The 17067-nt window shown below is 34.2% G+C and overlaps 1 protein-coding gene and 1 long non-coding RNA gene across 3 annotated transcripts in view; one reads left to right on the top strand and one right to left on the bottom strand.

The window, feature by feature from the left end:
* The window catches only part of LOC7461571 (GDSL esterase/lipase At1g29660), a 35331-nt gene that overhangs the window by 1382 nt on the left and 16882 nt on the right, over positions 1-17067 (top strand). Inside the window, exon 5 of one of the 2 annotated variants that reach the window (XM_002324999.4) lies at positions 47-539. The exons of the other annotated variant lie outside the window; for it this stretch is intronic. Coding sequence (XP_002325035.2) covers positions 47-309 — 263 coding nt within the window. The 3' untranslated portion in view covers positions 310-539. Of the gene's footprint in view, positions 1-46; positions 540-17067 lie in introns of those variants that run through there. 2 annotated transcript variants of the gene reach the window in all.
* Positions 1-17067, bottom strand: part of LOC127904726 (uncharacterized) — a 33957-nt gene that overhangs the window by 1533 nt on the left and 15357 nt on the right. The gene's annotated exons all lie outside the window — the stretch shown is intronic.

Genomic DNA, 17067 nt, shown 5'->3' with positions numbered 1-17067 from the left:
TTTTTGTTACGCCTCTGATGCCCATGTTATTTTTTCTTGCTTGCAGGTTTTACACAAACCCGTAAGAGCTGTTGCGATGTAGAATCTGGTTCAGTCCCATGTAAATCTCTCTCCTTCCCATGTAGCAACAGGAGTGACTATGTGTACTGGGATGGAGCCCATTTTACTGAAGCTAAAGCTTGGGCCTTCGGAAAAAGAGCATATAAACGTCAGTCACCAAAGGACGCTTATCCATATGATATCAGCGAACTAGTTAAGCTGAAGCTTGATGATTCTGATGCTTACGATATCAATCATGCCCAGCTCTGATGGAGAAGACGATTGTCTAATAAGCAGTCAGAATAAGATATTGTGACTGTCAGAACAATTGAAAGACATATTTAATGTCTTTTCATAGCCTTTCACAATATAATTCCAATAAAATTTGCATTTACGCATTCCGAAAGTTGTTATGATTTTAATTAATGAATTCATAATGATGCCTGCTAGAAGGGAATTCGCCTCAAGAAGACAATAACAATTACTTAATTCCTTAATCATGTGGATATCATACGTAAAATCCATTCATAGAGAGATTTATTCTTAATGTATGGAAGTCTATTCGGAGATACTCTTGCCATTGAAATCAAAAGAACGATACATATGAAAGTACATAAACCAAAAGAACTTTACTTTTATATTTATATCTGCGAAGTCCCATTTGTGAACATGGTAGGCTTATCTTTCTTTGACTCTCTTCGGCTTTTTCCCTCTCTACATTACCAATTAAGGTCTCAACAAATTTCTAAACTGATTGCGTGTTGCATGACTTGATTATATTGGGAGTGAGACAAGAGGATTTCAATCCTAACATACATACCCAAATGTATAGATTAAAACTTCTTTCTTTTCATATTTAATATTTAGTTTAGAATTCTTTTAGCTTTATTTATGATGTTTTTATATTATATAGGCAACCAAAGAGTTGTAATATTCAGTATTAATTATAAATATATTGAGTAATAAAAATTAAAATTAAGGTTCTTATGATTAAGATTTTTTGTCAATAAAAATTAAAATTAAAATCTTATAATATTTTATTCCAATATCGTCTACTTATTGAACAATTGTGCTAGAAATGTCTTTTGATTGCAAGAACTTTCACTTCATTTGAATTTATAATACTAGCTAAAGATGAAAAAAAAATATGAGAAGTGACTGGTGTTGTATCTCAAAACTCCACCAATCCCTGAACTATTAGTTTTTCAAATGAATAACCATCAACTTTCCATTTTAAAGTTGTTAACTAAGGTTCTCTTCAAACCATATTTATTAAACCTGGCTCATGGGTTGACTTAATTAAGATGATGGATTTTAAGTCACACAGGTTGATCCGGTAAATTGAGAAAAAAATTTAAAAAACATTTTGAGATTTTAATATCCCACATGAAAAAACTAAAAAAATATTTTATATAAATGCTTATTTATAGTTATTTCATATGGAAAAGTTAAGAAACACTTCATGTATATATAGTCTATATATATAGCTATCCCATAAAAAAATTTAAAAAATAATCCATGTCTATTCCATATGAAAAAGTAAAGAAACATTTCATTATATATATATATATATATATATATATATATATATATATATATATATATATATATATCACATTAAAAAGTTAAAAACATTTCATGTGGATGTACACTATAAATATAATTATCCCACATGAAAAATAAAAAAGTAAAGAAACATTTCATGAGAATGTAGGATGTAAAACAATATGTGAGGCTAACTATTCACAAATTAATTTTATATTTTTTGTGTTTATTAAAAAAATATTAAAAAAAAGATCAGGTTTTACTTTGGTTATGCCGGGTCACCCGGGTTTCAAGATGACTCAGTAGGCTATCCAGGTTTAATCAAGTTAATTGCAAGCACGAGTTTGATCATTTGGAACCTAGCAAAGGCCCTGGATCTCGAGTTAACCCACTGGGGTGGGCTGAGTTTTATATTTATGCTCCAAACCAATGAAGTCGGATTCATAAATGAATTAAAATTTATTTATTTATTATGAAAGTAAAGATTTATTGAAGATGTGCAATAACCAGGAAGATGGTGGCAAGGACTGCAAATAAAAAATATAGTTTATGATCAGTTTATATAATCAGAATTTGGACCATTTAAGGAAAGTAAACCTTTATTAGTCTTGTGACAGTAAAAGAGACACAATAGAAACAGCACTCGAAACTAAGAAATTAAACAGGGGTTTAAAATCAAGTATGACATTCTTTAAACTTCTATAAAAGAATCCATGACAATATAAAATGATATATGAAATATATAAAAACATATAAATGATAGAAAAATGTGGAGGGAAAGAGATGGTATGAGAATATATGGTTGGTCGTGGAATGGACTGCCTTGTAATCGGTTGTTCAATTTTTTTTTCTCAACTCTAAATCTCAACATATAAAACTATATAGTGGTACTTGGGAGGATAAAATTATAATTAAAAAAAATTCGATGATAAAAAAAATAAAAAAATACATTGTTCATATAAACAATGGAATGAATAACGCATATCCAAGATGTTTTAGTATATGGGGTAAAGTCCAACTATGTTTGGACTTTCATTGACTAACTAATAAAACTTATGAGAATATGTGTCCACCCTATAATATGAAATTTAAAATTAAATTAATAAAAAAACAAAAAGGAAAGAAATGAAAATATAGCTTAACCCACTGAAGATGTACGTATACTCAAATATGCTCTTAAAATGTGATCGTTAAGAATGTGATATTTGTATTTGATGAAAAATAAAAATATATAGTAATGTGTTATTATTGAGTTGGGTTATTATAGTGAATTCACGAGGAATGCAAATCAATTTGCTATTATACCATTGACACTTAAACAATATCTAAATTAGTTGTGTATCCGTTGTGTTATGTTATGAGGTTTTTTATATATATAATTTTCAGGTATTGAAATTATATTTTTTTAAAAAAAGAAATTTTTTTAATTTAAATTGTAAATCTAACTGGCTCAAATAAGTTGTTTTTATTTTAATGAGACAATAAAAAGTAGACAATGATATCAAATTAAAACAATTAAAAAAATATGATCATAAAAAACCCAAGAAAATTTATTTATTTTTTAAAAAATAATCGATATGATAGGAGATTGTGACAATTTATAAACCTTTTTTTTTATAACAAACAAACAAAAAAAGTTGATGGGCAAAATTCAAAATAAGAAAATTTAATTGAAAAAAGAGAAAAAGTAAAATGGAATTAACATGCTAAATCTAAGATCCAAGTTCTGAACTCCATTTGATTTTAGAATTTTTTTTATTTTAAAAGTTATTTTTCATCTAAACACGTAATTTTCTTTTTTCCAAAAAAAATAAGGATGGTGTATGGACTTGAAATAAAAAAAAAATTTTGTTTTTTTTTAAAGTTAGATAACAAAAGGAGGGTTTTATATCTCAATTCAAATAAGAAAAAAAAACTTTAAAAAGAAAAAGAAAAAAATGAAACAATTAGTTTTTTTAAAATTTTAAGGGGTTGAAAACACATCAAATTTTTAAAAAATAAAATAAAATAAAATAGGCCATATACACTAAATTAAATAATATTCTAATTAGAAAACACCATAGAAAATACAAAAGAATTGTTTAAATTTTACTGAAAAATCTAACAAAAAAATAAAATCGAAAGATGAAATCAGAAAGAAAAAATAAAAAAAAAACAAAACAAAACCAATGAACCCAAAAAAAAAGAGGCACGAGCATACGAGAACCTAAACACGCTAGCGTTGGCTGACTTAATTTTATTTTTCAAAAAGAACAAAAGAATAAAATTGAAGAAGGTGCATGTTTTTTTGTTAGCATGAAAATTAAATTACATAAAAATAAAATAAATAAAATTAAAATAATTTCAAAGCCCCGAACCAATCCTAGTTAGCATGGTAAACCTGCGATGTCAATTGATGAATCGAATAGAAAAATAAAAATAAAAAAAAGAACTTGAAATAAAAAAGGAGTAATTAAAAGAATGAGAACTATAATTTAAAATAAATAAAAAATAAGAGGACACCTTTGAATTTCGCCAGTGGATGAGACTGAAAAGAAAAATGCAAAAAAAAAAATTAAAACAAATAAAGAGTAATTAAGAGAATGATGACTATAATTGAAATACAAATCAAATAGAAGGACTCCTTTTAAATATGGTTGGGTCAGTGCGAATCTTAAAGATATGAGAAATAAAAGAAAGGGGGAAAGAAAAAATCCCTCAACCACCCAACACTGCAAACCACCATGGATGTGTCACCTCATTAGAAACTCCTACACTCGGTAATTCTACAGTCACGGTGGTCGACCATTTTTGGCTGACATAGGAGGTCACACACGCCATTTGAACGCGACTACCCTCCCTCACCACACTGGTGCGTGATTTTCAAGTGATAGCTTTTTTAAAATTATTTTTAATACACAGAAAAGACCAAACTAACCATCATTCACATTGGTCATTACAAAAAAAAATACAAGGTAAAAAGTCCAATCAATCTCTCGATGATAGTTTTTAAAATTTTGGTTCAAAGGGTAGTGGAGTAATTTTATTATGCACAGTAATTGGAAATAATTAAAAAAGTAAACTCTTCCATATAAGTTATTTTTTATTTGACTTTAAGGGTAATACAATCGTTTAATTATTTACTTTTAAAACTTAAAGACCAATATGTCCCTATACAAATAAATAATGACCAATTGATCCTTGTAAAATGACTATCTTACCCCATTAACAAGTTCAACATATTTTATTGGGAAGGAAAAAATGATGAAACCATTGTTCTAGTAAATAATGTTTTCACTTACATGTTATAGTGTTTTTCAGTCTTAGATTTGGTTAATTAATTATAAGATATTTATTTTTTTAGTATAAACACCCATATAACATGTATTAATAAATAATATATTTAAATAAATAAAATTAGAAATTTAACTTTATAAAATTATAACTATCAAATGAAATAGTATATTAAATTATTTTAGTACTAGATCAAAGTCTCCAAGTTTAAATCCTATCAAATACATGTACATTAATTTCCTTAAACATTTTTATTATTATTAATAAAGTTAAATATAGAAAATATATGTATTTAATAAAAAATTTAATTTTTGGCGAATTTCATTTAAAAAAAATTATGTTTCTCAAGTTGTAACCAATGGCATTCTATTTGTCATAATCCATTTTTGGGTTCTTTCCAATTACATTTCCTTTTTTTCAATAAAAAAAAACCAAAACAGTGCCATTTTGAACGACACTTTTCTCCTTCCCTGCCCATGCAAAGGCAGGGAAGAAGAAGATTTTAAATCTTTTCCCGCTATTCTTCCTCTCTGTCTTGCTCTCCTCACTTGCTAAAAAACACAAGCCACATCCCATACCCTGCCATCATTAATGCAAGCCATGACCAGCCACCCTACCCTGTGCCAAGACATGGGCAGGATAGCCACCTTACCCTGCACCATGGTAGGGATAAGTTGCCCCTCTCTTCCTGCACCTAAAAATTAGAAGGGGGTGGAGATATGGGGGGAATTTTGGTAAGAAAGAGAGGAACGAACCGGGGGATTTTAAGGGTGGAAGGAGAGTGAAAGAATAAAAAAAAACCGAAACCAACAAAGAAACAGAGGGACAAGTGAGAATATTACAGAGGAAAAAGAAAAAAAAAGGGTTTCATCGCCTACCTTCCTCACCAGCCATTATTTCTCCTCCCTCAGCTTTGAAACAGCTTCCACCGCAAGAGCAACACCAACACCGCCACCGCCACCGCCCCTAGCACTGCCAACACCACCGTCATTCTTCCTTAACCTCCTGCCATCTTCTTCCCCTGCTAGTCTCGCTGCAACACTCGTGAAGAAAAAAGGAGAAACCTGTGCATTTGCGTAGAAAGGAGAAACTGCAGCAACCTGTGCATCTCTCTCTCCGCCATTTGAAGCAGCAGCACCACCACCACCGCCATCATCATCACCGCCAGCTACCACCATACTCCCCGTCATCAATAACAGCCCCTGCACCGTGACAAACAGAAGAAGAAGCAATAACAGGGACAGACAGAGGAAGCCACGCAGAAACAAAGAAAGAATCAGAGAAGAGGAGGGAACGAAGAAAAAAGAATAAAATAGAGAAGTAGAGAAGAAGAAGAAGAAACGTCGGGCGGCCGCTCTCAACTCCCTAGTTCGCAACCACCGCCACCACAAGCCACCGTCAGCCCAGCTCCCAGAGCACCTCCATTCCAGGTAATTCTCTCCCCCTGTCTCTGTTTCCCATATTCATCTTCTTGCATACAGAACGTGCACTATGCATGTTTCTGCAAGCAAGGAAAAATAATTGCCCGGTTACTATGCATGAGCACAGTAACCGGCTAATTATATGGACTGGTTACTATGCATGGGCACAGTAACCAGTCCGGCTTGGATCATCAGCCCAGTCCACGCGGTAGAGCTGAGTCCAGCCCAATATAAGATAGTTTGTATTTTATTTTGGGCTGATCTTGGCCTAGTTTCTTTTTGGGTCGGGTCCGGCCCGTTCCAAAAAAAAATTAAAAAATATTTTAAAAAAACATTTCTGATTCCACGCGTAAATTTTTTACGTCATTTTGATGAATATCGGTCTGTATTTTTATACCGTAAGGATACAAATCCAGTATTAAAATACCCAGTTTTCATTAAAAAAAAATGTTTTTGTTTTCATGCATACAACCAAGTCTCTCAAAGCTTAAAAAAAATTCATATTGTATTTTCATACAAAGAAAACTTCAAAAAATATGTTTTAGCATACATTTTGGCTTTAATAACCAGATTATTAAAGTCATGAGAACTAGACCAATATTTCAAAAACTCAAAAAAATATTTTGTTTTGTTTTAGTATCTGGGATTATGAATTTACATGTAAAACATATTCCTGATATTCAAAAGGTATTTTCTTTTGTTGACATAGGACGGTTAGGTTTTACTCCGATAATATAAGGATCTCCTTACTGAAGAGGACTTTTCTTAAACCATAGATAGACCAACAATTAGAAATACAATACAACCATAGCATATATCAGACAATAAAACAATATAGTTTACCTAGCTTAGGTAGGGCATATTTGGGGTGCAAATACTTTTTCTTTACGCAACCAGTCCCCGTACCCGATCTCTGAGACCAGTTAGGGTTCCTAGTGACCAAAATACTAGGTGGCGACTTCCATTCTATTTTTCCACTGATAAGAGATAAGAATTCCTTGTCTCCCCACATTTACCAGACAGATACAATACTTGAGTGAGGGTGGACGATCGTCGCGACGCCGCACACATGCGACACTATTAATTAATCAATGAGATCCATTTTGAAAAGAAAAAAAATATACACAAGTGAGAGAGAATAAAATCCACGACCCACCAATAATAATAAAAATATCTTCACCTAGTATTTCTCTCTCCTATTTGGATCTATTCATTTCTATAAAGTGGATCCCAATAAGTAACTAATAGAATACTACTAGTTATAACTTGATCACCATACAATTTCTCATTCAATTCCTCTCATTTTAGAAGGAAATAGCAGTAAACAAATACTTTGCAAAATTCCTAAAACGTTTATGTTATTATTAATAAAATTAAATATAAGCTAATCAATTTAATATAGAAAATATACGTATCTAATTAAGAAAAATATATTTAATTCTGAAAAAATTTTGGAAGGAAATAGTATTAAAAAAACACTTGGCATTTCAAATTCCTCCACCTGAAAATCTTGAAAATATCTATAGCAAGTAGTGGATATCGTGATTCCCTTTGAATTCTTACGCTTCTTCTCTTTCTTTCTCAAATCTCGGTTGGCTATCTATCTATCACTCTCCATAGCCGGGTAGCACTTTGCATCAGTTTTATTCGGTTTCATTATTGAAATGTCGTAGCAGTGATGGCTTGGTTGCGCTTAGCTGGGAGCCCGTGGTCATTTGGTGGTGCATCTTTATTAGAATGTATGGCATGTATATATATGTATAGGAATTAATGTAGGGTTATTACAATGTTGTTATCTCTACGGTTACTGCCGCGTACTGCCACATATATATAAATAGGAAAGGTTGGCTAAGACACAACCTAAATCATTCTATTGTTCTCAAATTGGTATCAGAGCCCTAAATAAACTAAAACACTTCTTCTCCCCTCTGCAATGGACTCCTTATCCCAGCCACCTACTACCTCTCCCTCTGCAGCACCGATGATGTCGTCTTCCTCTCCTGCCGCAGCACCACTATCTTCCTCAGCTTCTGTTCTGCAGTGGCCATAGCTCACAGATGGTGGTCATGCTCTCCTTTATTGCAACCCTCTTCTGATGCAGTCTCTGGTGCTACAATTATCTCCCTCTCCCACACTCACCAAATCATCTCCCTCAAATTAACAAACACCAATTATCTATATTGGTGAATGTAGATGAAGTCGTATTTTCTAGGTCAAGGAGTTTTCAGCTTTGTTCATTAGAAATAACAGGTCCAACTCATTCTGAGTGCTCTGCTTTCTTCGTTATCCATGGAAGTTCTTCATCCTGTTGCTGACTTCCAAACCTCATGTTCTGTCTAACGCACACTTGAGCAAGCTCTAGCTTCCACATCCAATTCCTGTATTATGCAACTTCATGGCTCCTTTCAAGACCTTCGACAAGGTGATGAGTTGGTAACTCACTTTATGCAAAAAGCTAAGGCCCTATTTGATGAGTTAGTCATTGCTGGATGGCCTGTTTCGCTGGAAAATTTCAACTTATATGTGTTTTGTGGCCTTCGCGGAGAGTTTAAGGACTTAGTAACAAGCCTTGTGACCAGGGTAGAACCTCTCCCATATGCAGATTTATTTAGTCATCTTCTAACACATAAATTTATTCACAAATCATCCCATCCGTCCATGGGGTCTGCTGCCATCAATGCTCCTCTATTGCCCACATCAAACACACCTCCTTCAGCCCTTATCTCTCAACGCCAATCTGTTGCACACTTTGGTCGCAATAGGGGTTGTTTTCATGAAGGTTGGCGTCCAAACCAATTCAGCCACAGAGGGCACAGATCAGCAACGTCCAGACCAGACTTTCGCAGCTTCCACAACTCCTCCACCAGTGATGGCAAACAAGGCAACTGGCAGGGAAATTGGCAGCGCAATAGGGGGTAAAATCCATGCTGCCAATTGTGCCAAACATTCGGTCATACTGCTCCTCACTGCCCTCAGCTTCAGCACCAAGGCTATAGACAGCAACCTAGTGCAAATCTAGCACTGCGTAATCCTGTAGGTACTGTAAAATGGTTTCCGAAAACCAGTGCCAATCAACACGTCACACCCGACCTTGCAACCTTGACTACTTCAGAACCATACCTTGGTAATGATAATTTACATGTTGGTGATGGTAAGGGACTTCCCATATCTCATATCGGTCATACCAAAATATATACACCACATCGTTCTTTCACTTTGTCTAATGTTCTTCATGTTCCTACAATCATGAAACGTTTGCTTTTTGTTTATAAATTTTATCTCGATAACAATGTTTATTTTGAATTCCATCCATTTATGTTTTATGCCAAGGATCTCAACACCAATGAAGTACTCCTCTCAGGTTAGAGTAAAGATGGTATTTATGCTTTGTCCAGGTCTTTCGTCTCATCAGTTCCTCAAGCCTATTGGTCTCTCTGCATTTCTGCTTCTGCTGATTTATGGCACCGTCAACAAGGTCATCCTACCTCTCGTATTTTTCAATTGTTAGTCTTGAAAAATAAGATCATTTGTAACAACAAACATCTTAATTTTCAATGTCAAAGTTGTCCATTAGAAAAATCATCGCGTTGTCTTTAGGACCTATAGGTCACAAAATTTCTGCTCCGCTTGAATTACTTTTTAATGATGTATGGGGTCCTGCTCCTCTTTTTTCTTTGGATGGCTATCGTTATTTTGTTATCTTTATTGATGCGCACACAAAATATGTATGGTATTATCCTCTTATTGCCAAGACTGATGTTTACTCTGTTTTCCACCGGTTTAAAAATTTTGTTGAGCGTCAATTTTCATTACAAATAAAATCTATTCAAATTAATTGGGGCAGTGAATATCACAAACTATCCATTTTCTTTCAGACCATTGGTATTCATCATCATCTGATTTGTCCTCACACTCGTGAACAAAATGGTACAAAAGAACGTCGTCATAGGCATATTATAGAAACCGGCCTTACTCTTCTAGGACAATGTAAAGCACCATTCCGGTTTTGAAATTATGCTTTTAACACTTCGGTCAATCTCATAAATCGCAAGCCTACTCTTGTTCTTGCAAATCGATCCCCGTTTGATTGTTTGTTTCAACGGTCTCCTTATTATCAGTTTTTTATGTACTTTTAAATGTCTCTGCATTCCTTTTTTGCGTCCCTATAACAATCATAAATTGGATTTTCATTCCTCTCCATGTGTGTTTTTTGGTTACAACTCCTCTCATCTTGGTTATCGTTGTTTTGATATTGCATCTCAATGTATTTATATCTCTTGTCATGTCTGTTTTCATGAATATGTGTTTCTGTTTGATAATTCTAAACAGATTGTAAAGGTTTCGGCTACGACCCCTACCCAACCTGCCACTACCCTCCTCCCAAATCTGATCCATTCCCCATCGTTCACCACCCATACAGCACCTCACCATCCCTCCTCTACCTCTGCTCTGCCACCACCCACTACCAAAACACCACAACCTCCACCCTTCCCTTGCCCATCATCATATCCATGTTTATCTAACCATTCTGCTGCAGGTACATGTTGCAAATCAGTCTCCCCTACCCTCCAGCATGACGCCTCTGCTGGTGTTGGGACGCCCTCTGGTTCGTCCTCTGCTTCTTCTTATTTGGCCAGTGTCCAGGCTGTTACAGGGTCTACCTCTACTGACATCCCTGTTGTTGCTGCTAGCCCTCTCCTTGCAGTAGATTCTCTCACAGCCTTTTCAGCTAGTCTAAATCTGGTGGTTGATTTCTCCTCTTATCTGCTGCAGCAGGACACCTCCTTGCCACCATCTTCTCTTGCATCACCGCCCCTGATCAGCCACCATCCTATGGTCCTTAAGTCGCGACAGCCAAAGACAGCAAATCTGGTGGCTTCTACTGTCGCTGATACAGCTTCCACCTCCTTCCTCTCAACCTCTTGCCTTCTCTAATGCTGACAGGTATGCCATTTGGCATGATGCTATGTGTGATGAGATCAAGGTGTTGCGTTCTAATCTCTAGTTCCCTTTCATCCTTCGATTAATGTTTTTGGCAACATATGGGTGTATCGGATCAAACGTCGTGTTGATGGCAGCATTGAGCGTTATAAAGCCCGTCTAGTTGCTAGAGGCTTTACCCAGCAGGAAGGCATTGATTATTCTGAAACCCTCAGTCCAGTTATTAAGCAGACCACCGTCAGATTAGTCTTCTTCATTGCGGTTTCACGCAATTGGAAGATTCATTAGCACGATATTTATAATGCATTTCTCAATGGTGTTCTCACTGAAGAGGTCTACATGAAACAACCTCCAGGTTTTGTTGACTCTACTCTTCCATCTCACGTGTATAGATTGCACAAGTCCTTGTATGGTTTAAAACAGGTACCGAGGGTATGGTACACTCGTCTGAGTGACTTTCTGCTCTCCATTGGTTTTGTTGCCCCAAGGTTGACTCCTCCCTATTTATCTTATCTGATGGTACTAATATCTTTTATTTCCTAGTGTATGTTGATGATATTCTGCTTACGAGTAGAAACTCTACTATGCTTCATCGCCTAATATAGTTACTGAGTTCTGAGTTCAAGCTCCGTGACATAGGCGTGGTTCACTACTTTTTGGGTATTGAAGTTCACTCTACAGGTATGGGTTTGATGTTGTGCTAGTACAAATATATTATTGACATCCTCACTCGGGCTGGTATGACTTCCTGCAAACTCGTTGATACTCTAGTTTCTCCTTCAAAAGTTACTATACTGCCGGATAATCATTCTCTAATCCCACATGATTTCTTTAAATCGTGGGTGCTCTTTAGTACCTTCCCTTCACCTGACCAGATATTTGTTTTGTTATTAACAGAGTCTGTTAGTTTATGTATGCTTCTACAGATTCTCATTGGGCGTCGTTAAACGCATTCTACGCTACCTTAAAGGTACGGCATCTTATGGTTTCCATATCACTCGAGGTTCCTCCTTTGCTCTACATGGTTTTACAGATGCAGATTGGGCTGGTAGCATTGATGATCGCAAGTCTATAGGTGGTTACCTTGTTTTTTTTTTTGTTAGACGCCGATCTCATGGAAGTCAGGCAAGCAACGCACAGTTGCTCGCTCATTTACTGAGGCTGAGTATAAAGCCTTAGCAGACGGCACTGCTGAGGTCATCTGGCTTCAATATTTGTTAACAGATCTGCAGGTTCCCTCCGTCTCTGCTCCTACTATTTGGTGTGATAATCTTGGTGCCACCTATCTCTCTGCAAATCCTATTTTCCATGCTTGTACTAAACATGTTGAGGTGGATTATCGTTTTGTCCGAGACCGAGTTGCGAAGAAAGAAATTCATATTCGCTTTATCCCCTCTCAGGATCAACTTGCAGATGTCTTCACCAACCCACTTTCTGCTACTTCTTTTACTGTTTTCCGTTACAAGTTTCGGGTCGATCCTCCACCCTCAACTTGAGGGGGCATATTATAGAATGTATAGCATGTATATATATGTATAGGAATTAATGTAGGGTTATTCCAATGTTGTTATCCCTATTATCACTGTCGTGTACTGCCACATATATATAAATAGAAACACTTTCTGCTACTTCTTTTACTGTTTTCCGTTACAAGTTTCGGGTCGATCCTCCACCCTCAACTTGAGGGGGCATATTATAGAATGTATAGCATGTATATATATGTATAGGAATTAATGTAGGGTTATTCCAATGTTGTTATCCCTATGATCACTGTCGTGTACTGCCACATATATATAAATAGAAAAGATTGGCTAAGACACAACCTGAGCCATTCTATTATTTTCAACCATCTTGACATAAGATTGATTTAATGAGCTTTTTTTGGATTGGTTAATGGGTGTACAATGATTGTGCATTAAATGCACACCCCACTTGACATCTCTTTGCCCGGTTTCTGTGTGGATTTTGTGTTTCTTGCAGGGGCTTGGAATTGTTTTCATCTTGGATTGGTTATCTTTGATGTCACGAAAAAATAATAACACAGAGGAATTTTTACAGCATTTCATAGTTTCGTTAACTATTTTATGTTTTCCTTTGATTGACCACCATGATTACAGGCAAAAAAACACAATCTTAAAAAATGACAGAAAGTGAAAAGAAACTGGATGCTAGGCTGAATAAACATAGCTATGTGTATCATATTTTAGATTTTAATAAAACTACCCATTTTAGTTTGTATTTTCCTTTAACTATCCAGTTTGTGCAGGGCAGCTTTGTAGAACAGTCCATGTTGCTCTTCGCTTGTTCTTTTAATTTTGGTGCGTTATTTCTAGTCTTGCTCTCTTTTTATTTAGTTGTCAGTGAAAGTTTGTGCCGTAAGGTTTTGAATTCTTAAGGGTGTTCTGATTGTTGTTAGGTGATCAGCTGGTGACCACTTCTGTTTGTGTGCTGCTAGCTTTGATCTAGGATTTTAGGTTGCTCCCGTCGATTTATGTGTTGGTATTCATTGAGTTATGTCATTATGCTAAGACTTTTGCAAAGACTCCTTGGTTTTAGACTGTCATTTGTTTGCATAGGATGCTGTGTAGATAAAGCAGCAAAAGAATGAAGTTTTCTTACAAAGACGTAGCTTTGAAGCTTTTTATTCTTTTTAAACTTCCTTGTAAGGAAATACGTGTTTATATACTTTTCACGAATTCATTATTGTTTTATTTTTTTATACAAACACATAAAAATCATGAACTCGTGAATTTTTTATTTTTGTTTGAAACTTGCTCTTTAGATTAGGATAAGTTATTATTTAGAAAAATATGCTCATAATAAAACGACATGTTTTTGTAAGAAAAAAAACAATAAGAAAATGATATTTTTTTTCCCAAGAAATAAATTTTTCCCTTCTCAATTTAAAGTATTGAGATTGTTACGGATATTTATTTTAATTACTTTGATTTTTTATTAAAAAAAATGATGTTGTTAATAAAAAAAAAAGACCCTTTTCATAAAAAAAATTTATAAATAAGGAATGGGGACTTCAATTTAAAAAAGACATTTTCTTCTTCAAAAGCTAAATCCTTTAAAAAATACTTTTGTGCTCAGAATCTGGTGGTGGAATCAGATTCTTCAATTGTTGTGGGATGGCTCAGCCATGGAAATATGCTCTTGAGTTCTTCTCTATTTCAACTCTCTTTAAGCTCTTCTTTCAAAGTTCAGTTTGTGCTTGTTCTGCGTGAAGCAAATGTTGCAGCTGATGTGTCTGCTTAACAAGGGGTTGGGAGGGAATGAGGCTCTGTCGAAGGAGCTGCTATGGAAAGAATATGGTATGGTTGCATCAATTGTTTTTAGTTTTAATTTTGTTTTCTCTCCTCATGTACTTTATCATCTTGTTACCGATAAAAGTTTGTCTCTTTTGAATAACAAAACTCAATTTCTAAACCTTTATTTAAATGACATAATCACCTAGATTTGGAGTCAAAGGGCCTGTATCACAAAATAAATTTTCTTTTACTTTTTCAGTTTTGTTTTTCAAGTTTTTTTCCAATAAAAAGTCAAAAATTATGTTCATTTCTAAAGTTTTAAAACATTTTTTCAACCCAGGAAACTGGAAAATATGTTATACTATATTGTTTTTCATTTCGAGAAAAATAGACACATAGAAATCGTTTCAAATTAATCCTGTTTTTTATTATGATATTCTTAATATTTTAACATACACTATTTTTTATCATTAATTTGAGAAACATTTTCCACCTAATTAAATTGTACACCTAATTTTCCACTCAAACATTTTCAATTTGTTGTTATTAATCCAAAGGTCCTCTCTACCGTCAATGGAACCAAAGTAAATGGAACAAAAGTTAATGGAACATTATTATCAATTCATGTAAAAACTCTTCACGAAAAAATATATGGGATTTCTACTGTATATATACTATGTATCAAGAGGTAGTTAATTGTAGATTTGCATAGTTGACTTTCACGGCTTTTAGTTAGTACTCTATTTTTTTCTTTTAAGGCTTCGAGAGCTACTCTGCTTTTTTCTGCCACTATAGTTACTTATTATAAAAATATTGTGCATTTACTATGGATAGAGACTCATTGCACTATAAATGACATTATAGATATAGAGTATTTGCATTGTAGACGACACTATAGCGCCTGTGGGGGCATTGTCTTTGCTGTTTGTAAGTCAAAACGGGTTGTTGCCGCAAGACCCAATGGTGTTGGGTCCTGCTGGACCCATTATCGTCGCAGGACCCATCAGATGGTTTTGGGTCATGCCCCACGCAGGACCCATCAGCATTGGGTCCTGCCCCCAGAAGGACCCAAGACTTTTTTTTTCTTTTCTCTTATATTTTTTCATACGGTAAAGAGAGAAATAATTGATGGGAATTTTTTTATATTGTACAAAAATTAAGTGGTGATATTTTTTTTTATTTGAGGTTGGGTTGAATTTCCTTATTAAAGCATGTTTGTTTTTGCCTGTCAAAACTGCTTTTAAAAAAAATTTAAATTTTTTTTATTTTTGTTTACTTCAAATTAAGATTTTTATTTTTTTTTCCTCTTGAATTTTTTTTCTTTTTCTCTTATGTAATTTTTTTCCATGCAGTAAAAAAAATTGACGAGACTTTTTTTATATTGTACAAAAGTTGGGTGATGATAATTATTTTGTTTATTTGAGGTTGCGTTGAATTTTCTTATTAAAACATGTTTGTTTTTGCGTTTCAAAAATGTTAGCACATTAATAATGATGGCAAATGTAGTGTATGCATAATCTATGTCAATAAAAAAAACTAAAGAAATAAGGGAAAACAAAAGAGAAAAGTTGTCCCCCCTATTGAAATTGAAGGATTATGTTATATTTAATAGACATAAAAGGGGAATTCATTTAGTAATATTTAAAAAAAAAAATCTTGGTAATTGTAGTGTGTTATCTTTGATTTTTTTAGATTAGACTAAATGATTTATATATTTTAACAAACTTTATAAATATTTAAAAAATAGTTAAATAGTGGCAAAAAAAAAATTATACGTGCATATTCTTAATATATGTCTCACATATAATCGCAATGAACTCTTTAAAATAAAATAAAAAATTCTAATTCTAATATTATCATATTAAAGTTGATGGAGCTCTAAATAAATTGTTTATTCACATCATTTACTTTATATATTTGTATTATATAAGAGATTTTTTTAACAATAAAATCCATTAAAAAACAATTCATAAATATTATAATATAATATTATTTTTGGTAATATTATAAGGATAGTGGGTCATGCTTCCCAGCAGGACCCAACGCTGTGGAGTCCTTCTACCAAGTATGACCCAATGATGTTGGCCCTGCTGCCTAGCAGCGTTGGGCCCAGCTGGGTCTGGCTCCACAGCGAGATCCAATGATAGCGGGTCTTGCTGCCCAACAAGTCCCAACAGAGTTAGGCCCTCTTGCCAATAGCACTTAGTAGCGTTGGGCCCTGTTGTCAGCAAGACCCAATAGCGTTGGTCGAGTTTGTCAAAATTCAGGCTTGCAATTGGCCGGGAGAAAACCGATTGACCTGTCGGGTCAACCCGGAACTCGGGTGACCTAGCAAAAACCCAGTAGAGACCTTTTTTTTTTCAAATGTGTTTTTTCGCCTACCCAGAGACCCTTTCTTTTTCATATTTTTCAATTGGTTACTAATTCATTTCACCGTTCATTGTATAAATACTAAAAGAATGTTTTATTTTTTCAATGTGGGATTTGAAACCCTTTAGTATATATACTCTATGTTCACAAGAAAAAAGTTGTGTTTTTTTAATGTGAGATAAAAAAAATTGTTTAAATATTTCAACTTAGAAGAATAAGATAGT

Source organism: Populus trichocarpa, chromosome 18, assembly GCF_000002775.5.
Source record: "Populus trichocarpa isolate Nisqually-1 chromosome 18, P.trichocarpa_v4.1, whole genome shotgun sequence".
NCBI lineage: Eukaryota > Viridiplantae > Streptophyta > Magnoliopsida > Malpighiales > Salicaceae > Populus > Populus trichocarpa.
Note: the sequence above shows the minus strand (reverse complement) of the source record. Positions and strands in the feature narration are given on the sequence as shown.